Below are 25,724 nucleotides of genomic sequence, written 5' to 3' on the forward strand. Positions count from 1 at the left end.
TCTTCCTTACGGCGCGTGTGACAGATGCGGCGGGATGGAAAGATGAAAAAAAAAAGGAAGAGACGTATCCGGAGAGAGACGGACACGAGGGGTTACGCGAGGGGATCGGTTGACATACTGGCGAGGCAATTATTATTGTGAGTGGTTGGCGACGGGGCTCCAATGATATTTTATTTAAGAAACAATCGGGTAATAGCTCGCTTCAAGAGAGGATAGATAACGCCGCGCGCGATAGATAGAGACCGCTCGGGGAAAAGTTGTAGCGCGATAGAGAACGAGCTGCGCGAGAAAAGGGAATTACAGAAGAGGTGGAGGAGGAAGAGGAAGAGGAGGAGGAGGAGGAGGAGGAGGAGGAGGAAGAGCAAGGCAGGAGGAGGATGGGAAGCGGTGAGGAGGACAAGTACAGCTGGCGCGGGAGGAACGGAGAGAGGGCGAGGGAAAGATGAGGGGAGGTAAAAGGTGAACTTTGAGACGGGCTGATATCAGGGCAACTCTACATTAGCGAATTACCCGCGCGCAGATCCCTCGACGGTGAACGATAAATACAAGGTAATCCGGAAATATTGTTCAAAGGATTCGGTAAATTCCACAAAAATCAGTTACCGCACTACATATATATATATATATATATATATATATATATATATATATATATATATATATATACACACACACATATATATATAATGAGAAAGAGAGAGGCAGTAAGACAAGCTAAAATAATATCATTTTTAAAGGAATCAGTTTTGATTCTTTAAATCTAATCTTTAAATAGTTCAAAAAAGGCGTGAATGAAGCAACGCTTTTACAGCGCATCTCGAAATTGTAGCAAGCGCTTCATTCAATTACACATTGATATAAGAGACGAATTATTTTTATAGTAATTCTTATACATACCTGAAGAATTGTATGATTACGACCTAACAGAATCTTCGTGATTTCAAAATCGATACGTGCACAATCGCGCTTAATATACGTTGCGTCCTCGTCAGGAGTACTGAGAGACTTACTTGGAATTTACTTGAGGAATAAAGTGAATAGTGGCGTCATCTATCAGCAAACAGATGAAAATGTCTTCAATCTACACGTCGCTCTACAATGTTGAAGACTGGCATTAAATCCTATATAACCTGTGAAACATAAAAGTTATTCACAAGTAAGGAATATTCAGTATTTTATTAGGCAAAGAGTATGGCAAACGGAAGTCACTGCATGTACTTCGTCAAACGGAAGAAACGTTTTTGTCGCATGACGGTGGGCGAGGGCAAAGATTATTGCGGCGAGCATCAGCTGAGTATCGCCGACTCCGGCGATTCTGATGACAAGAGAATAAAGTGTCCGCTGGATCCCACGCAGTAAGTATTCGTTAGTCGAGACATCATGAAAGAGATCGCGATCTAATTGACGTATCTTTTTCCAGCACGTGTTACCAGTCAAAGCTGACGAAGCATCTGGGCGTATGCAACGCCAAGAGAAGTTTGGACGCGCAACCTGAGTTTATAGTCAAGGGTATCAATTTGGACGAGGAGACTATAGTGGCGCCACCGCACGTACCGTTGTCTCAGCTCGATGAATCTGTGTTGGACACGGTGATAAGAAAGATCCATTCTGCCTACGGTAAAGTTATTTAAAATTATGATGGAGAGGATTATAGAATGTTCAATGATATAATGCATCTAATATTTCCTCTATTATTGCTTCTTATTCAGACAAGCTACCAGACTTTTCTCAAGCGATACTGCAGCACGATGTGTTAAAAAGCAAATTGAGGGACGAGACCTGCGGCAATAACGTTAGAAAACACTTGCTCCAAAATGCATCTCTACTTGGACATTTGGAGCAAGCTGGTCTCGTGCAGGACAATACCTGTTTCATTGAATTTGGGGCGGGGAAAGGTACATCTTATTCAAATAAACTTTTTTACTTTCTCGAGTTTTCTCGGATATTTAAAAGAAATTATATATTTTTTTGTCGTTCGAACGATTCGTATAAATAAATCGTTCACGCTGCAGAGTATACTAAATGAAATTATATTTTAAATTATATTTTAGCTTTATTAACATACTGGTTGGGGCAGATCATAAAAGACAAATCGAATTCTTGTGTCTTACTAGTCGACCGTTCGAGTCATCGGCACAAAAGTGACAATAAACTTAGGAAGGAAGAGAATCGTCTCGTAATAAAGAGGGTACGCGCTGATATTGCCGATTTGCAGTTGAACAAAATCCTGGAAATCCAGACAATCAAATACAAAGTCGGGATAGCGAAACATCTCTGCGGGACAGCCACTGGTATACAATATATATTTTTTCATTACTTCAGCACAAGTTTCCATTTTCGCATATTCTCTCTAATTGATGACGTGGGTATTTGCAGACTTGGCGATACGTTGCTTGGCGAAGTCGATAAACAACGAGCCTAAGGTCGACGTTCGCGGCTTAGTCCTCGCTTTTTGCTGCCACCACAAATGCGAGTATTCGTCTTACGTAGGCAGAGAATATCTGCGACAATGTGACTTTACCGCAAATGAGTTCTCGGTTTTATGCAGCATAGTTAGTTGGGCGACCTGTGCTCCCCGTTTAAAAAGTAATGTTAAACCGCAAGACGATTCCACCGTTCGGCACGACGGGCAGGATAACGTCAATTGCTCTTCAAAATTAGACGAACGCGAACTTATCGGACGCAAGGCTAAGACGCTGCTAAATTGGGGTCGTTTGTCATTTCTGCAAAGCATTGGATTTCAGGCCGAGCTATTTTATTACACTACCACCGAAATTTCGCCAGAAAATATGTGTATTGTAGCTACTCGAAAATTATAATCATCGAGACCGCAATATTTATCGTTAACGTAATTTCAATCTTTTCAATTTTTATTTCTAGAGGTTATTTTCTCGTTAGCAATAAATACCTTTTTTAATTTATAATTTATATTTTTTTCAACTCATTGATAGTACTACTGTCACCATCTATCTTTGATGACAACTGTGTCATCTGTCACTGATCGCGACCTCGATCGGTGGAATAGACTGTAAACTTACCGATCCACGACTTGAATGACACGATTCGAGTCTCGTTCTCGGAGTAGTACGCAAGACGCAAATAACTTCCCCCACCCAATGGGATGCCCCGCCCAATACGAGTGATCTAACGCTGTTCAAACATTCCAACGCACAAGAGCGACGCGCAAGTAGCTGGATGTTTTTCACACTTTACTTGTGCAAAATATTATTATATTACCAAGAGGAGAATAAATATCGACGACGCGACAGACGAAAGAAAAGAAATATCCTTAGGTACGTATGAGTTTCACGCACGTAATTTCCGTCAACTCGACGTGCTTCTCGTGACCTATTTCACGTGTTCGTGTATACTTGCGTACGTTTGCAATGCTAACAATAGCGATAACTAAGCCAATTGATCCGTGAAATTGTAACGCGTCTTTTCCGCGTAGAACGCCAAGCCACGCCTGTTAGGGACGCGACGTCGAGACGGGTTTCCTTCTTGCTGCACTGAATCCTTCTTTCTCATTCCCTTCTTTCTGTTTTTCAGAGAGTGTTAACATTGTGACATGTCCATTCTAGACGAGCGCGAAGATTATCTGAAGAATCCGTACTTCAAGGGACACGAGTACGGTGACTTCACGCCGTTCTACATCACGATAGCCCTCTGCGCTAGTTTGGGTGGAGCCCTATTCATTCTGAACATTGTGTTTTGCTGGTGCTCACGACACCGAGAATATTGGCAAAATCGCCACACCGGTGAGTCAAGAAACCTTGTACTCAGAGCTCTTACATTCTATTTTTACGGATGCATGTTATTCTGATATGGTTTTTCTTAATAGTGTATTGTCCTATTGGAATTTAGGAAATAGGTGGATCCAACCTTTATGGACTGTATTGCCGCACAAGACACCACCACTTGATCTAAGTGAACTAGAACATGGTCGTATCAAGTATCCACAAGTGAGGCACGAAATCATCCAGTATCACGATTCAGAGACTCAAGGAGCCATACCAGAACCGCAAGTGTACCTAGAAATGCAAAAACGCGAGAGTGAGATCTAAAATATTTAACAGCACCAACTAGTGATCAGTGTGGTATTGGAAAGCAGTAGTGAGGGAAATACCCACGCTTCAGAATACGTATAAAGTGAAGAGTTTAATTGACTCCAATAGAGTCTAATTAGCCCTTTGCACCCAGTTAATTCCATTGTAAAGTCTTTGATCTAATTATCATTCATTAATGCTCTCGCTATCAGTTTATTACCATAGACACATTGCTCTGCTTTTATGCACATATTAGGATTAATTTCTTTATTTTTTACAAGATAAACTTATTATTAAAGAATAGCGACTCCTAAAACATTTGTGGAGTAAGTTATTTTAATAGTTGCACTTAGTTGCAAACAACTGATAAGTAATCTCAAGCATCATAGATAACCGTTTGCGATGGGCTTGCACGTTTTTTGGCCTGCTTCGGCCTGCCTGACCCTCTTTGTAGTTTGCATCATAATCGTGCTTCTGAAATACGGCGCACGTTTCTGCAAACTACGACACGAACCATTACCATCTGATCAGGAATGGGAAGGTAAAGCGTACTCCAGAAAATTGTCCGCTTCCGTGTGAACGAATGGCATTGTCCCGAAAAAGTTTCGTCTAAAGATTTTTTATTTTTTAACAAAAATTACAACAAATAGCTAATAAATTACTGTCGATTAGAATTTCCACTACTGTGTAGATCGGCATGGATATAAATCATTTCCAAAATTTTTATAATTATTCTTTTTCCGGGACACACATCTCATATATATTGTATAGAGACAGTATTAGTCATGTAAGAATGATCTGACACATTCCGTCCATTTATGCACATTTGTACTAATTTTATATATTTTTTTTATATATTAATATATAGACATATGAACGTGTATGTCCTCGGAAATCAGTGTAATACCATTATTCGAAAAGGAATTTTTATATACTAAAACCAATTTAATTATTTTTATCTCTATAACAAGACATCATTATGAGAGAAAATTAATTTTATATCCGTCCAAATCTCTCTCTTTTGATGTCATTTGATATATCTTTATTCGAAATGATATAATAATATCGATAATCTCGAGCACTTTGTAATTTTTTGTATTAATACTATTACAAATAAAAAATGTAATGAAAATCTTTCCATCTTCACATCGCTTCGTAAAAATTGATTATTCCAATTCAGATTAATACATAATTTGAGAATGGACTCTCACTCTCTTGTATATATAATATTTTACTTTTATTGACAACATTGGATTTTTGTTACATGTGTAATGGTTACACAATTATTTCAATAAGTAAGTAGATGCATTATACAATCTTTATAGTAGTTTTTAAAGAAAATTATCGACTTTACGTGGAGAGAGAGCTACGATACATCTTATTCAGAATTGTCCTAAACTACGTGGTCTGAATGACCGAATAAAATCAAAGTAATGAAACCGCGCGATTAAACACATATGTTCAACATTTATCCTTCTTTCTCTCTCTCTCTAAATTGCAAAATATTTGCAATCTGTACAACGAATCGGTACTTTTTGAAAATATATGATCGAATTTATTTATTCTTTTTGTATTAACAAAACATGTAGAAAATCTTTTGTAATTGTAGGAACCCATAGAAATGGTTAAAAAATTCTATTGCAATTTTTATAGAAAATTTATACTAACGAGATTAAACCATCAACAAGATCGACGATTAACTCAACAGTCCGTAATAGAACGGCAATTCATGTGCTCAAATGGCTTTAATTCTAACGAATAAAATTCTGAACGATTTTCTTATCATAATATCTAGAATATCTAAGAATTGTTCTAAAAAAAGGTGCACGCAGATGATAAAAGATTATCTTGAAAAAAATTTTAAAAGGGATCTTTTCTCCTATAAGATTTTAATTTAAAATGAAAATTATATAATTCAATTTGTAATAAATCGAGCTTTCTTCTTGCAGTCTCGATATACAGATATCGATATATGAAATTTACGAAACTTTTTATCATTATAGAGAGAAATCTATTTCGAAATTTCTTCAAGAAGGTATTTATCATTAGCGTGCACCCTTTCTGAAACGTCCTGTATAATTTTATCGAAGGATCTGAAAAATTAGTCTCTAGATTTTTACTGATTCGTATTTCCTATCATGCTATGTTACAATGCGATTAAAACATGAAGAGCTTCCTGTGAGCTCCACACAGAGAAGTCAAGCACGAGACATCGTTACATCTGTTCTATATATTAAGAGACAATTACATCATGCATTTAAACTCTTCAAAATTACTTCAAAATTTCATACAATCATATAGAATTCTACGAGAAATAAAAAGGATGAAATTGTACTTTGTAAAAAATGCGTAGATCATATATTTTTCGTAGAACGGTTTCGGATACTAAAAAATATTTTTATTTATACAAAATTGCTTAAAGCTTAAATGATGATCTCATCGTCATAAAATGCGTATGTAATTAGCGCTTATAGTGAAACAGATGTAACGTTCACATTTCAGAAACATTTAATATTTTCAACCGGCATATACGAGCCCACTTGTGGCCATCATGTCTTAAAATATGAGATGGTTTTATCGTTCACCAGATCGTAGTTTTGCTCTTTTGCGAATTGTAGCTCCAACTTTGAGTAATTTGAGTTGGAAATGTCATTCAGTGGAATTTAATCTACCAGTTGAAGAACGAGGACAGTAATTAGAGAAGACAAGGTGTCTATTCCCTGGGAAAACCTAGAATTCTCAGAAAACTTTTTATTTTGAAAAATCAAAAAACTCTACGTGAAATTCAGAGTATTTTGTGAAAAAGTTTCTTCGATAATTTTGCCTTTATCGTAAATAGTTGACAATTCATTGATCGACCAAATTAGCACAATCAGTGCAACAACTAATTGATATATACATTCGTATACGAATCGTGAGTTTGCAGTACACAATTCATTGTATTTCTTATTTCATTATATAATTAATAATGAGAGAATGAAATATAATGCACAAAATGCTTATAAAGATTATTCTTTTCAATATCTTCTCAAAATCGAAACTTAAATGGCTTATTTTGCCTTCGTGATTGCATGAACAGAGAGAACATTAAAAAGTGCGCACAAAATAAATTTATTTCAAAAATTCTCTAATTTTATTGGATTTCGGAAGAAAAATATCTGAAAAATCAGGGAAATCTCAGGAAATTTTTTTACAAGATTTAAATAGACACCCTGAAAGAGAGCCCATAAAACAGATAATTCTATCTTAGTTTATTAATAAATTCGCTTTACGCGTAATGATGATATGCTGTAATACGAGAGCTAAAACTAGGCGCTTGTTAACGACGCGTGCGCTAGTCCACGTACGGCGTCTACAAATTTTTTAATTTTTAATTTCTAGAGATCTTTTTCTCTCTTTTTTTTTTCTTTTGAAATTTGACACATGGAAAAGTTGATTTTCAACTCCACGATATTAAATCGTAAAATAGAGTTAAAATTAAACCTTCAGCATAGACATTTACGAGAGGGAGAGACTAGAAGAAAACATGATATTTGCAAAATATTACAGGAAAAATAATCTCTCCTCCCGCGCATCACTATATATTCTACGCATTTTTTTCAAAACACGTCGTACACGGATCGCACACGCGTGCAGTATCAAACGCACGAACAGCTTAACTTCCTCTCACCGACGAGCCTTTGTATACACCTAGACTTAAAAACAAATACAATCTTGTGGGGAGGGAGAAGGGATTTGATTTTCATGGTGTCGAAAAGATATCCAGCGATCTCTCTTTCTCGCACGCGCGTGCGTGCGTACTTGACGAGACGAGACGACGAGTTATTTTAGTTTGATTTTCATGCTCATTCGCTTGCGAGTTTCCATGTTGCCAGTAATCACTTGATACATTATTATAACGTTAACTGCGAATATTAACATCGGAAATGACGACAGTGTCCTGTCAAGAAGGGCGCGGAGGATTCCGGGAAAATTCATTAAGCTCGCGCGAACATTCTGTGATATATATTTCAATATATATGTATATATATTTATATTTCCATTTTACTCTCGTTCAATTCTCTCGACAATTGTTATTTTGATACGACTCTTTTGATCTCAGTTTGTTTTGATTTTAGAATTTTTGATCCGCCGTTTTTATCGTGGAAGATCTCATCAGGATGCCTCAATCTCATACAGATTACCATTGAGTTTCTCGTGCATTCACGCGAATCCTCATTTAAACTTGCGAACCTTCGCGACGGCGTAATATTTCCGGAATATCTCGCGCGTATTATATGACACAAGACACAATTACTTTGAACACCGAACATTGTATATTTATGTGACAATCGAATGAAAGCTGTTTAGTATGACAAATATTGTACATGATTTTAAGTTTATCAGCTTCATGTTTTTATCAGCAGCTAAGCCGAAGAGGAGAAGGGAATGGGGGATTACTGCTGTTTTTTGTGTGTTAAACAATAATAGTATTAATATTAATAATAATAATCATAGTGGGAAGACGGGAGAACAGCTTTGGCAGATGATCTTATTTTCTGCGAATCTCCAAAATGGCGACTGCTTCTAATCGAGCTCTATGGTGTGCCCTACACTCGTTAATCGAACAATCAATGATGCACAGTTTGCAAAAATATACTAAAGAAACCAATAGGTCTTATAGATTTTTCTGAATTTAAAAGCTATGGGAAAATAATCGCGTTATCCAAGAAATTCTTGAATTCACGGTCGTTCAATTGCATAAAAATGCATCACTATATGTGTCGACGAGTAACCATACTTATTTTATGTTTTCGTCATCTCGAACATGTTATACGTATCGGTTCCTAATCGATTCCTCGGCTGATTGCGCGGCTTAACCGTCCAAGATCTTGCGTCCAATGTCCATTTTTAGAAAAACCTTTATACGATCAATAACTTTATCTACGAGGGAAATTGTGTCAATGGGTTAAATATAAAAGTATTTACTCGAGTGTAAAATATAATTTTTTTTTTAAAATAAATATGGATCTTTTCAAACTGCGTCATGAAAAACCAGAAACATACAATAGCATAACGCGATCCTGGACAAGTTTGAATCTCCGAGATATCGTTGAGAACAGATATGATTATCGAGACGTGCGCACCATTCCGAATTATTAACAGCAATTAACTTGTATAATTAACCAACGGCAGAGCGCACCCTGAAAGAGGTTGCAGTAGCACAGGACGCGTCACTGCATCTGAAATGCGTGATTCCCTAGGCAGTAATAAATGCGCTTCGATTAGCGATCGTCGCGATCCAATTTGTGCTCTGCCCCGCAATCAATTGATAATTATCGAGAAAAGTATCAATTGATATGAGGTATCGAGAAAAGGATAGGATAAAAAGGGGGTCGAAGAGATGAGAGTGCGCTTTCGTTGCCCAATTAGAGAAGATGATTAAAAGTTGGCGGATGATTACTGCTTGCCCGATTTCTTGTTCGATCGCTCACCTGGAAAAAGCAAGAAATTGCGCTTGTTAATTCAATTTTCTTCGCGCTAGAAGTCAAGAAACATTTGGTAATTAATCGGTCGAACGAATGACAAACCTTTGGTGGATTTTTTAGTATTGGTCTCCGGTTTACACCTCTTGGTAAGCCGTCGCGTCTTTTCGCAGGATGTGTCGCTGTTTGCTTTCAGATTATCGGTTCTCGTCATCATTTGATTCACGCATCCACTCCACGTGCCTTTCTCGTATCGGCATGCTGCAATCAACAATCGATAAACACGTATGCATGTGTGTTATCTACACATATAATGCGCAGAATTAATGTCGCGACTTACCTTTCTTGCACTTTTTCTGAATAATCTTGGTCTGCTCACAGGACTTGTCACCCTTCTTAAGGTTCAAAGTGCGCGACCGCAAATTAGTATTCGAGTCGCATTCCGACCATTGACCCTTTACATATCTGCACGATGAGGAGGAGCTGCCGGATGCTGCATCAGCAGATGCGAAATGTCAATAGAAACAATTGAACGTAACGTTGATCAAGCGAATAAAGAAAGAGACACTTTTAAGAATGATAAGGAATGACTTAATTATAGCGTTTGTATATGTATGTGATATATACATAGACAGTCTGTGTTTGACTATGATCGATCAAATAATCGCAATTTTATCGAGGAGTAACGGATTAATTTCAGAAAAAAAGCACTCACTTCGCTCTTTAGTACCGCGCTCTGTCCGTACAAGAACCTCTTCAAGAGGCTTGTCATCCTCGTCCCATAGATCAGCTTCCGCTCGCGCGGTCATCAAAATCATCGACAAAGCGATGCCCACGAGAGCCAAACTCCAGTACAGCTTCATTCTGTGAGGAAAAAACGAGAAGCTTCGTTATACTCCATAATTAAAGTCGTTTTAAATATAACGTTGACATGGTTTACGCTAAGGCGAATTGTCTTAAGACTGATAGATATTTCTTGTCTGATAAATGCGTATAGAGTAATGCAAGTTTCAATTAAAAAAAAAATATATATATAAATATATAATAGATAAAATTATGATAGATATTTGATAGATATATATAAATGAGTACAGACTTTTCAGTTAGAGAATAAGTATGTTTTTCTTGTCTTATATTATCTTTTAAATGTTTCTGCGCCTCAAGACGGAATGCGTAATCCGAGTATCATTCTGATTTTGATAATTCAGTGATAGAGACGACGGCACAGTATTCCCCTTGAGCTTGCTCAACAAATCGAGCATTGTGCCAAATTAATGATGACGGAATCTTACGATAAATTCCTCATAGCGAAGGGCTTTGCTTTTTATATGCATTTTTTATTTCTTTATTCTGAAGTCTCTCTTTTACATTTGAAATTTCAAGATGATGTTAATTAAAATAAAAAAAAAGTTAGAGATTAATAATATTAATATAATATAATAATAATAAAACAAAAAAAAAGATTTAATATTGTAATTTTTTATACAATTGAAAGATACAATGTGTAAAACATGTAATATTTCGAATGAATAAGTTACAAGTTTGCTACTAGTAGCATGCAACTTTGAAGTATTGTTATCGGAATCTCCGCGAATACGGAAATGCAGACAAAAGATTGGTGAAACGAGAACAACAGTTAGTAAGCTGGGGGAACGGAGAGATAAAAATTAAAATGCAATCTATTCGCAAATGATGAATTCTATATATAGATTCTAATAGAATTATTTTTTCATCCTTTTCGACTTGGGCAATTTTCTTCACAGCAATGCTATCCATCGCACGATTGAACTTAATTAAAACCTTTGCGGTTCTCATTCTATAATATAAGAGCTACTTGTCATCATCGCGGAAAAGATCCGAAGGAGATAATCGCAATGAATCTTAATGAGAACGGAGCGCATTGCTCCGAAAAGTTTAATAACTCAGCGCGTTAATGAATGTCACAGTTGTGACTCCGTGAATTTAATATCGACATTGTGACACCTTTTGCCGTCCATTCGTTGATTCTCTTTATCGTGAAGTGTGACGTATCATTGACGTATCTCTTTAATAAATTTTTTTTTTCTTTCGTTGTCACGATTTGCTGTAACGTTACAAAGTCTATAATAATACCCTGAAATTCAAGAATTAATTAAAATTTTATTTCAAAAAAATACCGCGCGAAAATCCGACGAAAGAATCGTTATCTACCATCAGCGCTACATGCTCCAACGTGCTCGGAAGCTGAGGATTGATTTATCGGAGGGTGCGCGGCGATACGCACGCATAAAACGATTGACTCAAGGTCTTTCCTTAGATCGATGCCGTCACTTTGCATGCGAATCGACTCGCCTCCAACGATGACGAATTCGAGCAATCACCTAAACTAATGTCACAAAACTAATTAATCACCGACCGTTGCGATGTGAGTATCGCGCGAGGAGAATTTGATGACCGACACTTTCATAGCAGTGATAAATTATTCTCTGTGTACCGTCAAATATAAGCCATGAATAAGCAGTAGCATAATCTCTGTCGCTCCACCAAATCCGAGAAACATATTCAAGATTCAAAGACGATTCGGACTCGGAGACTAGGGTGAGTCACACATTTCAAAGCTTCTCAGAGCTCTCAAAGCTCCAACTCGAAAATTTGAATCGGACGTGAATGTAATTCAGAGAACCTAGGAGATACAAAAAAAAATTAAAATATCAAATCCAAGGATACATAGACGTGGCAGAAGAGAGGGATGAAAAAAATAAATTAAAATGCGAAAAATCTCTCGCGAGAAGACCGATACATTTCGTTCGGTGACGTACCTACATTTCACGTCCTTACAATCATTCTCTCTATTAGTCGACATTGAAACAATCAGCGCCCGTCAGTAATCTTGACGGACCACACGGGTATCGCCGGTCGACTCTCCTCCCCTCGCAAATCTCCGCTCATGTTCAAACAATTCGCAGGGAAAATCGTTCAATTCGCGCACGTATGGATTGACGGAATTGACAAAATTATCGTCACATCAGAAACGCCGGACGCGAATGAGACGAGCGAGCGGACGTTGCCTTGTTCAAGTTTGCCGTCGAACCTATTGTCGGCTCAACAACGTCGCGATGTGGGTGAGCAAAAGAGAGAAAGAAAACGAGAAAGGGAGAAAGTAAGAAAGAAGAGACGGAGCGAGAGAGATATCGGCGAGCAAAGCAGATAATATGTCGAATATAGACCGGCGGGGACATGCGGTCAACATATCCGAGAGAGCAAAGGGACGTTGCCCGATGTCTAGATATACGTTCGCGGCAAGAATTGAGATATGCTCGACTTATGAGTTATCTTTTTTTTTTTTTAAAATTGCCATAAAAAAAAATGAAATTTTTATTTCAACAGATTTTTAACTGAGAAGAGAGTAAATATTGCAAAAGTATTAGATAAAAACTGAAAAACAAAACATTAACATAAACACCGATCCGAGATAAACATAGAGTGTCAGATTCCAATATTCTTAGTGCACTCATAATTGATAAGCAAAGATATTTAATCAAACAGTCCACAGAAAAAGATACGAATAAAATGAAATACTCACGTCGAAGTATGCCTAGTATGCGACGTATGCTTAGTAACGTATCGTATATTATACTAAAAATAATGAAACCAGAGTCATTTATCAATAATGAAAAAATAAATTCGCAGATAAAGCACGAAGTCTTGTTGCGCGCGAGATATCAGACTAAAAGGCGGACAGCATGAATTAAATGCGAAACAAGCGCTCTCCAGAAGCGTAATTTACGTTACCCTTTATTACTGTCATTTAAGACATGTGCTGAATATGTAGCTCTCCTCTCGGGAGAGAGAAAGAGAGCGAGAGAGATAGAGCAATAACGAATTCTCAAACTGATAAATTTTTCACTTGTCAAAAAATTCTGCTGGTATAAAACTTTAATTTCTCCAACATACGCGCTGAATACACGCTCTTTCGGATTTCAGTTTCTGAAACTTTGTTGTGACTATATTGCTCCTATAATATTCTCCTTGTGAAAGTTTAAAACTTTAATACCTCGGAACATTGACTGTTTTTAAACTCACGTAGATATTTTTATATATTTATTTACGTACTAAATATACGTATAAATATATATTTATGCAAAATACCGATTTATCATCATAAGAGAAGTTGGCCATTGGTATTCTAAATCAACGGAAGCTAGAACGGAAATGAGTGTCGTGAGAGAAGTTGTATTTTTTTGGTCTTTTTCGCTACATTGACAATTCTACAAGCAGATCAGAAAATGGCATAAAAGAATATTATTATTCTTCTATATCTCGCCATATGTTCTACAGAGATTATTATACTAACCCGTCAATAGAGACTCTTTTTATTTATCTTCTGTGATTATAGAGTAAAAGAAGGATAGAATTAAGATATTCTCAGTAAGCTGCACGCAAGGAAATAGGAATAAGATCCTAGAAGATGAGAAACTAGAAACGTCGCCTAGAAACAAGCTTTATCTTTCAGCCTCAACGCGCTGCTATTGCGCTCGCGCAACTCAACGCGCGTATAAATAGCTCGAAAATGAGGGGTTAAAAGGTTACGGTGTGTCTGTATTGCAGTCCTAAAAAACTTGTGAGTCGTTTTACAGACCTACGCGCTGGTCACGCAGCTGTAGAAAGTAACGAGGGCAAATTAGTCATCATTTCGCTCGGACGCTCGCGCGTAATCGGGATGAATTGCCCGTCCCGTCTGAAACGCGACGAAAATCGCCGACGAATGTAAGATCTTTTATTTATACTAAAAAAAAAGAAGCTAAGAGACACATACACTAGAATTTTAAATAAAGAATAAAAAACTTTCATCGTTTGCGCATCGCTAAAAACTCGATATACATATATACAATAGCTTTTCATCAAATTTTTCAAAGTTGCCCTTTACAATCAAATCGGTACCTTCGCATAAAGATAAAACAACAATTGTTTCTTCTTATCAGTCTTTTCGTCCAAACTCAACCTTTGCACATTTCTACCTACTTTTAAGATTTATTTGATTATATAGAATTCTTAGAAAATCGCGTGTAAAGATTCTTAAAGATTCAGGAAGAAGATGATGCGCGCTTCCATTCCAGATTAAACTCTAAAGACAGCAAAGAGCATTAAGAATCGAATGGATAGAGGATGATAAAGAGCGAGAGAGCGCGGGGGGCGCGAACAGAAGAAGCATCGATCGTCGTTGCGTCGCAGACGAGCGCGCACGGTGGAAAAGCTGCTTTTAGTTGTGTGGTCCCGGAGCGGTCTCGCGCGCTGCGGGAAAGCGCTGGACCAACGGCGAAGCGCAAAAAACTCTCCACATCATGTCGTCAGAGGAGAGAGATTCAGGGGCGGGTCTCCGCTTTGCTCCGTTCGCTCACTCGCTTGCTCGTTCGCGGAAAATCGATCAGCAGCACCGGGCGGCGGCGTCGGAGTCGGCATTCTGGTTCTCTTCCTCTCTCTCTCTCTCTCTCTCTCCCTTTTGCCCTCGCGAGAGACTCACCTGCCACGGGGATGCCAAACAGCGGGCCAAGCTTGATCAGCTTCCAGGCGCACTTCCGGCTGATTCCGTAGCTGCGCGGCAACACGTAGCGGTGGACACACTCAAGATGCTGCGTAGGGTAGGATATGTTCCGTGATGATGATGCGACTGCGTGATCGGCGCGTCGTACGAAGAAAGGACGTTCCGTGTATCTCTCCTTAGCGTTGCGTTGCCGTCGACTGCTACTACGTGTTGCTGCCGCCACTGGCACTACCGCCGCTGACCGGAGTCATCCCCCTCCCCGGGATCGGTCGCGGCATCCCTCAGGCGCCACGCATATCCTCCCCGCTCCGTCTGCCAATCTTCCCCTCCTTCGCCATCACCATGGTGATCATCCCTCCTAGGAAAGAGAAAGGCGAGACTAGATAAATAGAAATAGAACTAGAACCATAGAGAGAGAATTATATAGGGTTTCAAAATAAAATTAGAATCTTTATAGAGGCATATTCGCGCACACCTCTTATTAAATAAAAATTCGTAAACTTTTCAAATTTATGGAATATAAAAGCGATAGATATCACATAGTTTTTCTTGATTGTAATGATATGTAATTACATGTATATACATGTATATACTTATATATATTTATATAAAAAAATTTACACTTTTCAGAAAGGATACGGGAAAATTAAATTCATTTTTTGGTGATGGGCGAGAAATAATGACAATGCATTATTTAGGATTGCTTTCAAAAATAAACATTTATTTCAAAATTAATGCTTACCATTAATGTTGTATCCTAGAAACTAAGATTTCTATCCTAGACACCGAGCGTGTTTAGGTGTTCTCTTAAGATTCCTTAAGAATTTACTGCATTGTTGTGTACAGTTTCTTTTTTATATATAGTACCGTAATGGGCTTTATAGAGCGAATCCAAACCTTAACTGATTCGCAAAATCACATGATATCCTTCCCTCCCCTCCTTCGAACTCACACTTTAAACTTTTAAGAGATCAAAACTCCAAAGAGAGATCCAAGAATCAATAGATATAGGAATTCAGACTCAAAAATCCAAGGATTGCAAAATCTCTGCAATCGAAGAGAATGTCTATCATACATGAGAATTCCAAAAAGTCTAAAGATTCCAAGATCAAAACTGGAAAATTCAAAAAAAAAACCCAAAAAGATTTAAGGATCTATAGATCCTTAACACTTAAAAACCCGAAAATTTAACGTCTTACATCCTAAATGCAACGCATTTAATGCGGTCATATTTAATTGATTCGACGAGCAAAATCATGTATACAAAATTGAGTTGCGCATTATTTTTTATATCACCAAGCAATTCGACAGTTCTCACTCTCTCCAGTAACCCGATAAAGAGTAAAATGATAGTACCGCTAAGTGATGATATCACATTTATGGTTCGGAGTATGCGCTATCGAAGACGCTCTCTTAAACAGCATCTTTTGTAGATTGTACCAGTTCTCCAAATGAAGTTTCCAGGCATTGCCGTAGCTCCGCGTAACTTACCACCAAAACACTCTGCTCATCTCGAGACATGAGGCATATCTGTAATAATATATTTTAAGATTATTTTTATATTACATTTCTTGAAAAATTATTATAAATTTTTACCTTGTCCTGCGAACCGGAATCAAGCTTGTTTAAACAAGCTACGACATGTGCTAAATCCAACCAGGGCCTACCATCGGCTGTTACTTGATGAAATACATAGTCCCTAAACAATTTGAGCATGTAACGATCGCCTGTCTCTGCCCATGTGGGTTCCATATTAAGCTCTGGCCTTTCGTTAATGGTTGCCAGTTTAACCAGCAATTTAAATAATCGTCCATTCTCCAATTCCTTGGCAAGTTCGTTTTCTAGAACGTCCAATCGTAATTGAGCCGCATCCAGCTGTGTGTAAAATCGCGCACCAATCATTGGCATGAGATCCGTGACGCTTTTACGGGGTTGACTTGACAGCAAATATCTAAAAATTATAGTTACATTATACTGTTAAGGCTGATTTTTCAATGCATTAAATTGATGTCAGAAGCAAGATATTTTTTCTTATATTATGTATCAAAATAAATTGGTTTTTTTTCTTATCATAATTAGTATTAAAGCTAGCATAGATTTATGAAATATGCTAAAAACTCTTTTCATTTTGTTTATTTATAAATATTATTGGAAGCTTTTCTTTTTATCAAAAACAATGCTATTACTACTGATTAAAGAATTCACAAACATACAGAATAAGATTTCGAAGATCATTAGAGTAGGAACGTGTGATCAGCTCAATGGACGCTGACATATTGTCGCGATGGACGGCGATAAGACTCCGACATGCCAGCGCTAAGACTAACTTGCCGAGAGCTACTAAATCTTCTTGCTGATAATGCGGGATGATAGTGAGCGGATTTGTGGCATTCCCATCTAAAGTAACCACGTCTGGAATGGCGACGCAACTTAAACGAAGTCGCGTCCGTGATGTAAGTAGTACCTTAGTGGGATCTAAGCATCTATATGCCAAGCCTGTAAAGCGCAAATCAGACTAATGCAGTTTGAAGCTAATTAAATAAATTGAGTGAAAAATAAAGATTTAAAAATTTATGAGTATAATAAAGACGGACTTGAAAGATTTTGTAATAGAACACACTAATACTATCCTTTAAGAAAAAGAAAAGTGGCCAAGAACAATATAATAATATGTATACTAACCAGCAGCATGAATAACGCGAAATGCGGCAGTGAGTTGAATAATATAACTCCAAATAACGCTCTCTGGCAGCATACTACTATGCTGTTGCCTTAGAATAGTGTTCTTGGTGTGACTATAAGGCCGTGGCGCATTTGGATCCGACGAGAACGGGTCTGTGTAACCATTAAGCTCAGTCGAAGCAAAATGCTTATTCAGCAACGTCTCCGAAGCGGGATGATAATCGTATACGAAAACCATGGCTAAAAAAAAATAAAATCTGTAAGATTGTGCAAAAGATCAAAGGCATTAGTGCGTTTCTTAAATACGGACAATGATCACCGAACGCTTTGGTAGTAAAGACTTCTCTTAGCTGAACTAAATTTGTATGTGACAGCCGCTTCCACATGTCGACCAATACCATACACTTTGTGTTGGCAAGTCGGAAATCTACAAGCATCAAATCCAATTTAAATGCCAAATTGGCGGCTAGCGAGAAGTAGGATAACAGCAAAATTTAAACTCACCGTGCACACGACGTAAACAGTATCGCGTGCCAGTCTTGATACTGGTGGCCTTGTATGTAGAAGTTTGATACCCAAGAACTGTCGAGGCGGGTTTATGCATCGGCTCTAAGGGACATAACTCGTGATAATTGTCAACCTCATTGGGTAAGTCAGGAAATCGTACCACATCGGGTTGTGCCAATGTCAGTGCATTCTTCTGCAGGATATCCAGCCGTAGGCTTTCGCTGACAAAAAAGCTGGGAGCAGCTTGAGGAGGTGGTGTAGAGGGAGCAGAAGAATTATTAGATGAAGGTGGTTTCGTGGGTTTCACAGGTTGTAGATGCGAAGGTGTACCTGGATAAACATAGCCAATCTGCGCTCCTGCTACGTGTCCAATCTAATATATAAATATAATGCAAAAATTCTATAAATGTTATTCCCATCTCATTATTTATGACAAATAAAAAGCTTTATGCTTACAGCTTCAGTGCCATCTTCTGCTACAACAGCATCGCTGGTTGCATTTCCAAAATAAAAATATGTAGTGCCACCTACATTCTCCTGTGAATGGGTGTAGGAGTTATTGAAGAGATTCGGCGAGCTGCTATTGCTGCCTGTAAGGCCTCTTCCTGGCACAAATTCAGGACTAGCAGTTACCTTCTTTTGCGAATCCAAAGAAAGACTGGACAAGTGCTTAGTCACTGAGTTTGTGCTCAATGTTACGCCAGGACTTGGACGATTCTGTCAAAAAAAAAAGAGACTCACATAAAAAAGAATTATTTAAAATGCTCTCATGTTATTGTTATTGCAAAAATAATTGGTTACCATGTAGGTAGCAAGCTTGGATTCCAATGGAACTCCATTTGTTTGAGGAGTATATGCAACAAATATCGGTGGATCCATCGCTTCCTCAGCCACTGCATTTACTATTTTCGTTCTTATTCTCTTTCACTCTTACTCTTTGTATTGTCCTTAATTAAATTCACTACGCACTTTTTTCTCGCGTTGACTTTTATACAAAATGCCTTATTTTGAAATTTTCTTTTCCTTGTCTTGCAAGTATAAATCAGAATTCCATCTTCTTGTAACATATCTTTAAACATAAATAAGAATACTCGCAGAACCATGTAAGACAAAATAAAAAAGTATAAGAATGCTTCTTAATGTACATTTAATAAGTCTATTACTGACCTAGGTACAATATCTTTTTTAAGTTTTATGTAAAGTCAATACCATATAGAACAGATATATGTATCCATATTTGTCTGACAAGACTGATTTCTGTTTTAAAATTGAAGATTCATCAGCTGCAAAACCACGTATAACACACTCTAAGCATTATATACTTTGAGCAAAAATTAATTGTACATAAAGCAAACCTATGGTCATCCGTGCTTTCTTCTCAGGGTCACAACATTACAGAAAAAGGGATCAAGAGAATAATAATCGCAAAGTGCTCCGATAGAGCAAATAAAAATAAAAAAACGTGAATGAGCGCGACGGCAGCTCGGATGCGAGGGCTGGCATGGTGAAGGAAAATAAAGAAAAGGCAAGAGAGCGCCAAAGAGCTATAATATAATGGCAGTTGATTATGACAAGAGGCCGACGGGAAGAGCGCGCGATGAACAATGCACTCGGTTCGGCTCGGCTTCGCGAACGCACACCCGGTGGTGGGATTAAACGTGAGAAACAGACGCCGATACGATACGGCGTATGAGCCAGTAAACGCGCGAGTATACCTTGAATACTTGAATCGCCGACATAACCCATTCGTTGTCACCGCTGTCGAGTCGCGGCTGTGCTGTGCGTCGCTTATTAAGCGACGCAACGACGCGGAAATTCCGCGGCTCGCCGTCGTAGTCGGGTGACGGACAGACAAACGGATGGACGAGGGGGGGGGGACAAACTCAGCTGCTCTTTTTCCCCTTGCCTTTGCCCGCGTAATTCTTACAGCGAAGATTCCGTGCGATAGAGCGTAATCGACCACAGTGTCACAGCATTGCACAGCATCGCTTCCATTCAGCGGACGACAAAGGTGAAAGCGCACACAATCCGTTCCGTTGCTCCGCCTGAGCCGCCGTATGTATGTATCTACGTGCGTGCGTGTTTACGGTGCTCTCTCACTCTCCCCGTTTTCTCCCCTTCCTCGGCTCAGGCTTCTTCCTCTCCCTGTGTGAGTGTACCGTCACCGCTATCCAGATCGTAGCCTTTACCTCCCCTCCTCCTTTACCTCCTCCGCCTCCCTCCTTTTCGCGAAAGCGCGCGCTCCCGCCAGCCATCGCGGTCCCTTCGATCGCAGCTGTCCCGCGGACCGCGGTAGCCTGTCTCCTCTCTCCTCTATCATAAAAGAATGGCGGCCGTCTGGTGCAACTACGTTCGAATCTCTTGTCATCACCAAGCTTTTTTTTACAAAATATTCGATGAAGTAAAGATGATCCCCCATCCTCGACAAAGATACAATTTCAACTTATGAACAAAATGATACACATATTGTCGACACACAATGTCGCACATTATTCAATATCTGGGGCTGCGACGTAATGTATCTTCTATGTAAGAAAAAGCCATTTCGATATGCGTATCGAAAACGAAAATTGATATTCCTGAATATAGCTATATAAACATTTATTCTTCAATTTAAACATTTTAATTTCGATAAAATCTCAATACGATAGCCGATCGAAATGTATTTTCGGTCTTATTTATATGGAAAATTAATTTTATATGAATTATATTCTTTTTTTATGTCTGAAAATATATAATCTTTAGAAGGCAAAATCTTATTTGTTTTAATGCGCGTACGATATTGTAAAAAGTGAAAAGCATTGGTCAAAAATGTTAAGAAATGTTTTCACAAGCTAAATTACTCTGAAGTTGTTTGCGAAACTGTGGCGTCTCTAGCAGCGATGCTAGCAACTAATCTTTCTCGAACTTTCTAGATTTGCATGTTTGAACATATGATGTTCGGGCACAGTGTGAAACATCGACAAGTTAAACGGGAAAAAAAAAATTAAAAATTAGACACAATGATTATCCCTGTACGCTGCTTTACGTGCGGAAAAGTAATTGGCAATAAATGGGAGGCATATCTTGGACTTCTTCAGGCAGAATATACGGAAGGGTAACGTTTCTATATTTGAAATCTTGATTTCTAACCTTTTTGGAGATTGTTGAAATTGGATTGTTAATTTTGTTATTACATTGCACGTTGTTTTAACAAAACTGTCTACTTTACTTTAAAAATGATGTATGTATTAAATCTCGTAAGATGAGAAAATCAGATAATCTGATAGAGATTTGTGTGTTTCAGAGACGCCTTGGATGCGCTTGGCCTTAAAAGATATTGTTGTCGCAGGATGCTGCTTGGGCATGTAGATCTAATTGAAAAGTTACTTAACTATGCGCCATTAGAGAAGTAATTTATTTAACTATGAATATTTAATATCAATAAATCTTTACATCTATTTTTGAGTCATTTCAATATCAAATTCATGTGTCATATGAATTATTGAAATTATTCCAATTTTTGATCTCTATCCATCATAAGGTTTTATTATAATTATAGAATGTAGAAAAAAAACAACATTGCTAATAATCTATTTGTATAAGTGTGTTTTTTATTTGTTAACAAAAAGAAAAAGAATTAAAACGGTTTTATTCACAATCGAATTGATTTTCTTTTAATCTTATATGATTTTATAAAAGATGAGTGCAATTACATTATGGCAACAGCAATGCTGCAAGATAAAAAATTAAAAATATAAATTGAAGGGCAGTGTCCTCTTTACAAAATGTAAAATTATTTTTATTTCATAACTTCAACCAATGTTATGTATTACAAGTTTCTGTCATAAATGGTAAAAATTTTATTTATACAAAAATTTGTCTGCTTATAATAAGAGTCGGAGCAATATATATATATATATATATTCTGTGTATGCATGTGTATTTGATTCTCAAAAGCATATTTTAATATTCATTTTAAATGCAATGTTGGAAGACTGCCTGACTATGCTTGAGCAATATTTTTTCTATAATGCAGATGGCATGCACTTATTTCACACAGAATCTGTTATTTTTTTCTCGGAATGCGTTTTTAAATCCTTGATTCAATCATCTTTTTTGTAAAAATATTTTTTTTCTCTAATATAATAGTAAACATTAAAATATATACCAACTAGGATATAGCATTATATATACATATATATTGTAAATTTTAGCAAATTTAGTAAAAATACATGTGGGTTTTTTATCAAAATATCTTTCAAGGCAAGATTATGTAGATAATATTTGTTGATAAATTACAATTAGATTTCTTGAATTACAATTTTGTATAAATGCACAATATCAAAACTTCTGTTCTATATCGTGGAATTAAATAGTATATAATAGAAACATTATTTCGATAATATACAAATTATTTTCTAAAGGAACTTTGTGTTCCTTACTCGCATATCATTCGCAGCGCAATAATTCATTCATGCTTTGCAGTAGATTTTCTCCTACTAAGTGAATACTGCCATTATTTCTAAATCTACGTTTACTTATCATTTCTGACTTATAGCAGACTTATACAGTCGTATATTATCTTAGATGAATAAAAATTTTCTATTTTGTTGGAAAATCTCAAGATTCCAAGAAAAAATTTGAGCTAATTACACAAATCCATTCAAATTCATTATTCCTGTTTAAAAATTCACTGACACCCGCCCGCGAGCGTAATGTTTGATTTATATCTTATTCAAAAATATCGTTAGGCGTGTGGAGGGAGCAGATTTAATATATGATAGAAAAATTCATTGTATAACCTATCGCTAAATTATTTGCACTAAATAAAAAACGGAAAATATTATTTCCATCAAGCATACAATTTCACAATGTCTATTATGGCACTGCGCGATCCAAATATTAGTGCCATCACACCTATCACGCATATAATTACATTCTTTAAAGCCACCCAATTTCCTGGTCCGAAGCCGACATCCCAGTAAGTTACAGTCTCGATAAATACTGGAATGATGAGGCCCAAAATGGAGAAACAAAATGCACCAATTAGTCCGATGAATGGTTCGATGGTTGGCACTGCTATGGCGAGTAGAACTGCGCAACGATTATTATATCATCAGTTTATAGCATTTCAAAGAATTAAAAAAAGACGTCTCTGAATGCATACCTGCACCAGTTACTAGCACCGTTCTCATGATATAATTAGCTAAAAGTGGTTTTTTCTCGAAGCGATGTTTTATAAAGTTCCATCCAATATCAAGGCACACATAGAATTGCAGACCGAAAGTGCAGAACACAGCCAGAGCGATCAAAATCTTCACCACTTGCGCTGCTCTGTGAAAAAGTTGACCACAAAAATATAGAAAATCAATTGTCATGTGTACACGCATAAGCTTAATTCTTAATCAACTTGATGTCTTACATTTCTTCTGTCGGTAGATTAAGGGTGATGCTACCCATTGTCTCGTCCTGGTACTTGACGTATCCGAGAAATCCAAGGAAAATGTACACAAGCGTAACTCCAGACATCCCCTTGTTAAGAACTCCACAGATTCCTACTAAGTGCTGTGGCGTTTTCATGCTATTCTCCAGAGGCATCACCACACCGATCGCCTCCATGGCGAAGATAGTAATGCTGAAAAATTGCGGGAAAGTCTCGATCGATCCTACCAGAGGTATCGAAGACAACGGCGGTATATCCCAGACGAGATAGTAGAACGTTATTCCCAGGCCTGTCCCCATAAAGATATTTGCCACCATCGAAACCGGTGCCAAATATTTCAAGTCGGGTACCCAACTGAGTAGAATCATCGGTATCAGCAAATAGGCGGTGATCAACCGGATGCTATATTCGCCAGCGTCACTATCTTGATAATGTTCAATAATCTGTTTGAAGTTGGCAGCCACGATTACCGCGTACACACTGCAGGTGCCGAAGTATGTGACGAATAGACTGATTTGAATGAGATATCTATAAACGAGAAAGAGAGAAATTCAACTTTAAAGATATTTATTTTAGAAATTAATCATATATTCGAAAAACAAAGCTAATACCTGGAAGGTTTCGCGAACTTTCTCGCCCATTGAGGCCCACTATCGAAAGCTATCTCGGCCACCTCAGCGAATCCCATTTCTGCCTTTCGAGTTTTGTAGTAAAGTAGATGCGCGCATTTGACCTGGAAACGAAAAATACTATTGATATTGTTCGATTTGAATAATCAAATTTATATATTGTTACATTCGAGAAACTAGGCTATCTCCTGATAACGTCACAGTATATAAACACAAATCTTTTATCTATATATTGGAAACTCACCAGAATATATGCGCAATGCGTGCACACAAACGCGACAAGTATCGTGGCAAAGATACCCAAGAGTAATCCGGCACTTTTAAAAGCTATAGGCATAGCCAAGATACCACTGCCAAGGGAGGCCTTCAATAAGTGCGTCAATGTGTCGCAATCCCTGGAAGTATCATTTATCGATTAGATACATCAATTGCATAATTTCTCTCAGCATCAATGATCAACATTAAAAAAGTTATCACTCTAAGGTGGAATTACAAGTGCTTCTCGTATCACGTTTGAAGCATGTTGCAATACAAATCTGTTAGTGTAACCGTATTACTCAATTATTAAAGAGATGAAAATAACGCGAACCGCAATATGCTTTATGATGACAGTAATATAGACGAGTCATGTAATATAATTATAATGCGGATGGACGTGTGACTAAATAATAAACGCACGCAAACAATGTAGAAATCATATATCAAATTGAAATAATAGGTCAAAGTTAATAGATTTTTATATCTAACATATTTTTTAATTACATTCGATATATCTGAAGAGAGATTTATATCACGACAGGAATGAAATTGATATTTTCTATTTTTATCTATATCATTAATACATATGATCGCTATTTTTTATTTAATCTACTTGTAGTTATTATACGATGTTTTATTATTCCTCGAATATGCAAAGGCGAAGAAACTTACTCTACACATTACAAAACAAAATATTTAAAAGCATAACGTGAGAAAAGCAATCTACGGGAGTAAAAAAAAATTATTATTCCTTACGTCGTCGGATTTTCAACTTTGCGTTCCGCAAAAGGATCGAAACTCTTCTCATCAGCCAGCGCGGCTTCAACGTCGCGCGACGCAACTTGTACTTTATATCTGAAATACAGATGCATACATATAATTCTTAACAATTCGTCATCGATATATATATACGCTCGTATTTTCGATTAATCATATGGATTTCATTTCTCAAGTGAAATCAATCAATATCTTACTTGGCAGATAGGACACCGTCCTTGAGATTGGATCCATCCTGAGGCAGGAAAGTGTCCAATTCCGTCGGCGCTTTGTCGTTTTCAGTCTACGTCAAAAACACAACAAAATATAATTGAAAATCAATTTTATTCATGACGATAATAGCGCAAACGAATCGCGCAAGATAATTATGACGCAAATAGATTTGAATAAATAATTAAGCGAACACAAACAACG

The 25,724-nt window shown here is 37.3% G+C and overlaps 7 protein-coding genes across 14 annotated transcripts in view; 4 read left to right on the forward strand and 3 right to left on the reverse strand.

Annotated features, from left to right (window-relative positions):
* Nucleotides 1–1,080: 1,080 nt before the first annotated feature.
* LOC126854373 (tRNA:m(4)X modification enzyme TRM13 homolog) lies at nt 1,081–3,099 on the forward strand. The gene is made up of 6 exons (XM_050601005.1): nt 1,081–1,355; nt 1,421–1,617; nt 1,710–1,895; nt 2,052–2,291; nt 2,377–2,848; nt 2,952–3,099. Exons 1-5 carry the CDS (start codon nt 1,192–1,194, stop codon nt 2,817–2,819), a joined length of 1,230 nt encoding a protein of 409 aa, XP_050456962.1. The 5' UTR covers nt 1,081–1,191; the 3' UTR covers nt 2,820–2,848; nt 2,952–3,099.
* Nucleotides 3,100–3,145: 46 nt separating this feature from the next.
* LOC126854387 (uncharacterized) lies at nt 3,146–4,438 on the forward strand. The gene is made up of 3 exons (XM_050601033.1): nt 3,146–3,293; nt 3,550–3,758; nt 3,865–4,438. Exons 2-3 carry the CDS (start codon nt 3,569–3,571, stop codon nt 4,062–4,064), a joined length of 390 nt encoding a protein of 129 aa, XP_050456990.1. The 5' UTR covers nt 3,146–3,293; nt 3,550–3,568; the 3' UTR covers nt 4,065–4,438.
* Nucleotides 4,439–4,448: 10 nt separating this feature from the next.
* Nucleotides 4,449–5,190, forward strand: LOC126854389 (uncharacterized). Its single transcript, XM_050601036.1, has one exon. It carries the CDS (start codon nt 4,449–4,451, stop codon nt 4,623–4,625), a length of 177 nt encoding a protein of 58 aa, XP_050456993.1. The 3' UTR covers nt 4,626–5,190.
* A 71-nt stretch (nt 5,191–5,261) lies between these two features.
* LOC126854385 (uncharacterized) lies at nt 5,262–15,262 on the reverse strand. The gene is made up of 5 exons (XM_050601031.1): nt 15,012–15,262; nt 10,227–10,375; nt 9,852–10,004; nt 9,617–9,772; nt 5,262–9,520 (listed from the first exon to the last, which is right to left on the reverse strand). The coding sequence occupies exons 2-5, from the start codon at nt 10,372–10,374 to the stop codon at nt 9,486–9,488; spliced, it is 492 nt and encodes a 163-aa protein (XP_050456988.1). The 5' UTR covers nt 10,375; nt 15,012–15,262; the 3' UTR covers nt 5,262–9,485.
* Nucleotides 15,263–15,722: 460 nt separating this feature from the next.
* On the reverse strand, nt 15,723–20,295 carry LOC126854367 (PAN2-PAN3 deadenylation complex subunit PAN3). 5 transcript variants are annotated; one of them, XM_050600988.1, is made up of 10 exons: nt 20,149–20,295; nt 19,389–19,478; nt 19,023–19,290; nt 18,678–18,938; nt 18,219–18,594; nt 18,025–18,141; nt 17,715–17,954; nt 17,246–17,528; nt 16,629–16,983; nt 15,723–16,562 (listed from the first exon to the last, which is right to left on the reverse strand). In XM_050600988.1, the coding sequence occupies exons 3-10, from the start codon at nt 19,098–19,100 to the stop codon at nt 16,446–16,448; spliced, it is 1,827 nt and encodes a 608-aa protein (XP_050456945.1). In that variant the 5' UTR covers nt 19,101–19,290; nt 19,389–19,478; nt 20,149–20,295; the 3' UTR covers nt 15,723–16,445. The 5 variants fall into 5 exon arrangements, with proteins under 5 accessions (XP_050456945.1, XP_050456944.1, XP_050456941.1 ...); XM_050600987.1 differs by having other exon boundaries at nt 19,389–19,504; nt 20,149–20,293; XM_050600984.1 differs by lacking the exon at nt 20,149–20,295 and adding an exon at nt 19,937–20,077 and having other exon boundaries at nt 19,389–19,504.
* On the forward strand, nt 20,095–21,661 carry LOC126854388 (DNA-directed RNA polymerases I, II, and III subunit RPABC5). 2 transcript variants are annotated; one of them, XM_050601035.1, is made up of 3 exons: nt 20,095–20,232; nt 21,137–21,318; nt 21,508–21,661. In XM_050601035.1, the coding sequence occupies exons 2-3, from the start codon at nt 21,224–21,226 to the stop codon at nt 21,614–21,616; spliced, it is 204 nt and encodes a 67-aa protein (XP_050456992.1). In that variant the 5' UTR covers nt 20,095–20,232; nt 21,137–21,223; the 3' UTR covers nt 21,617–21,661. The 2 variants fall into 2 exon arrangements, with proteins under 2 accessions (XP_050456992.1, XP_050456991.1); XM_050601034.1 differs by lacking the exon at nt 20,095–20,232 and adding an exon at nt 20,630–20,750.
* A 314-nt stretch (nt 21,662–21,975) lies between these two features.
* The window catches only part of LOC126854371 (proton-coupled amino acid transporter-like protein pathetic), a 54,811-nt gene continuing 51,062 nt past the window's right edge, over nt 21,976–25,724 (reverse strand). For all 3 annotated transcript variants that reach the window (XM_050601001.1, XM_050600999.1, XM_050601000.1), the window contains exons 3-9: nt 25,508–25,593; nt 25,290–25,388; nt 24,520–24,670; nt 24,258–24,379; nt 23,626–24,174; nt 23,371–23,537; nt 21,976–23,297 (exon numbers count right to left, since the gene is read on the reverse strand). In XM_050601001.1, coding sequence (XP_050456958.1) covers nt 23,056–23,297; nt 23,371–23,537; nt 23,626–24,174; nt 24,258–24,379; nt 24,520–24,670; nt 25,290–25,388; nt 25,508–25,593 — 1,416 coding nt within the window. In that variant the 3' untranslated portion in view covers nt 21,976–23,055. The remainder of the gene's footprint in view (nt 23,298–23,370; nt 23,538–23,625; nt 24,175–24,257; nt 24,380–24,519; nt 24,671–25,289; nt 25,389–25,507; nt 25,594–25,724) is intronic.

The sequence above is a fragment of the Cataglyphis hispanica genome, chromosome 14 (genome assembly GCF_021464435.1).
Source record: "Cataglyphis hispanica isolate Lineage 1 chromosome 14, ULB_Chis1_1.0, whole genome shotgun sequence".
Lineage (NCBI taxonomy): Eukaryota > Metazoa > Arthropoda > Insecta > Hymenoptera > Formicidae > Cataglyphis > Cataglyphis hispanica.

What these genes read in the sequence shown, in the direction of transcription:
- LOC126854373 (XM_050601005.1), top strand. Translation starts at nt 1,192, where the DNA reads ATGGCAAACGGAAGTCACTGCATGTACTTCGTCAAACGGAAGAAACGT. An exon ending in TGTCCGCTGGATCCCACGCA is followed by an intron (nt 1,356 to 1,420) that starts GTAAGTATTCGT and finishes ATCTTTTTCCAG; the next exon opens with CACGTGTTACCAGTCAAAGC. An exon ending in TGAATTTGGGGCGGGGAAAG is followed by an intron (nt 1,896 to 2,051) that starts GTACATCTTATT and finishes ATTATATTTTAG; the next exon opens with CTTTATTAACATACTGGTTG.
- LOC126854387 (XM_050601033.1), top strand. Translation starts at nt 3,569, where the DNA reads ATGTCCATTCTAGACGAGCGCGAAGATTATCTGAAGAATCCGTACTTC. An exon ending in TTGGCAAAATCGCCACACCG is followed by an intron (nt 3,759 to 3,864) that starts GTGAGTCAAGAA and finishes ATTGGAATTTAG; the next exon opens with GAAATAGGTGGATCCAACCT.
- LOC126854389 (XM_050601036.1), top strand. Translation starts at nt 4,449, where the DNA reads ATGGGCTTGCACGTTTTTTGGCCTGCTTCGGCCTGCCTGACCCTCTTT.
- LOC126854385 (XM_050601031.1), bottom strand. Translation starts at nt 10,374, where the DNA reads ATGAAGCTGTACTGGAGTTTGGCTCTCGTGGGCATCGCTTTGTCGATG. An exon ending in GCGCGGTACTAAAGAGCGAA is followed by an intron (nt 10,005 to 10,226) that starts GTGAGTGCTTTT and finishes CTGCTGATGCAG; the next exon opens with CATCCGGCAGCTCCTCCTCA. An exon ending in TACTAAAAAATCCACCAAAG is followed by an intron (nt 9,521 to 9,616) that starts GTTTGTCATTCG and finishes TGCTTTTTCCAG; the next exon opens with GTGAGCGATCGAACAAGAAA.
- LOC126854367 (XM_050600985.1), bottom strand. Translation starts at nt 19,100, where the DNA reads ATGGATCCACCGATATTTGTTGCATATACTCCTCAAACAAATGGAGTT. An exon ending in CCAAGCTTGCTACCTACATG is followed by an intron (nt 18,939 to 19,022) that starts GTAACCAATTAT and finishes TTTTTTTGACAG; the next exon opens with AATCGTCCAAGTCCTGGCGT. An exon ending in CAGAAGATGGCACTGAAGCT is followed by an intron (nt 18,595 to 18,677) that starts GTAAGCATAAAG and finishes TTTATATATTAG; the next exon opens with ATTGGACACGTAGCAGGAGC.
- LOC126854388 (XM_050601035.1), top strand. Translation starts at nt 21,224, where the DNA reads ATGATTATCCCTGTACGCTGCTTTACGTGCGGAAAAGTAATTGGCAAT. An exon ending in CAGGCAGAATATACGGAAGG is followed by an intron (nt 21,319 to 21,507) that starts GTAACGTTTCTA and finishes TGTGTGTTTCAG; the next exon opens with AGACGCCTTGGATGCGCTTG.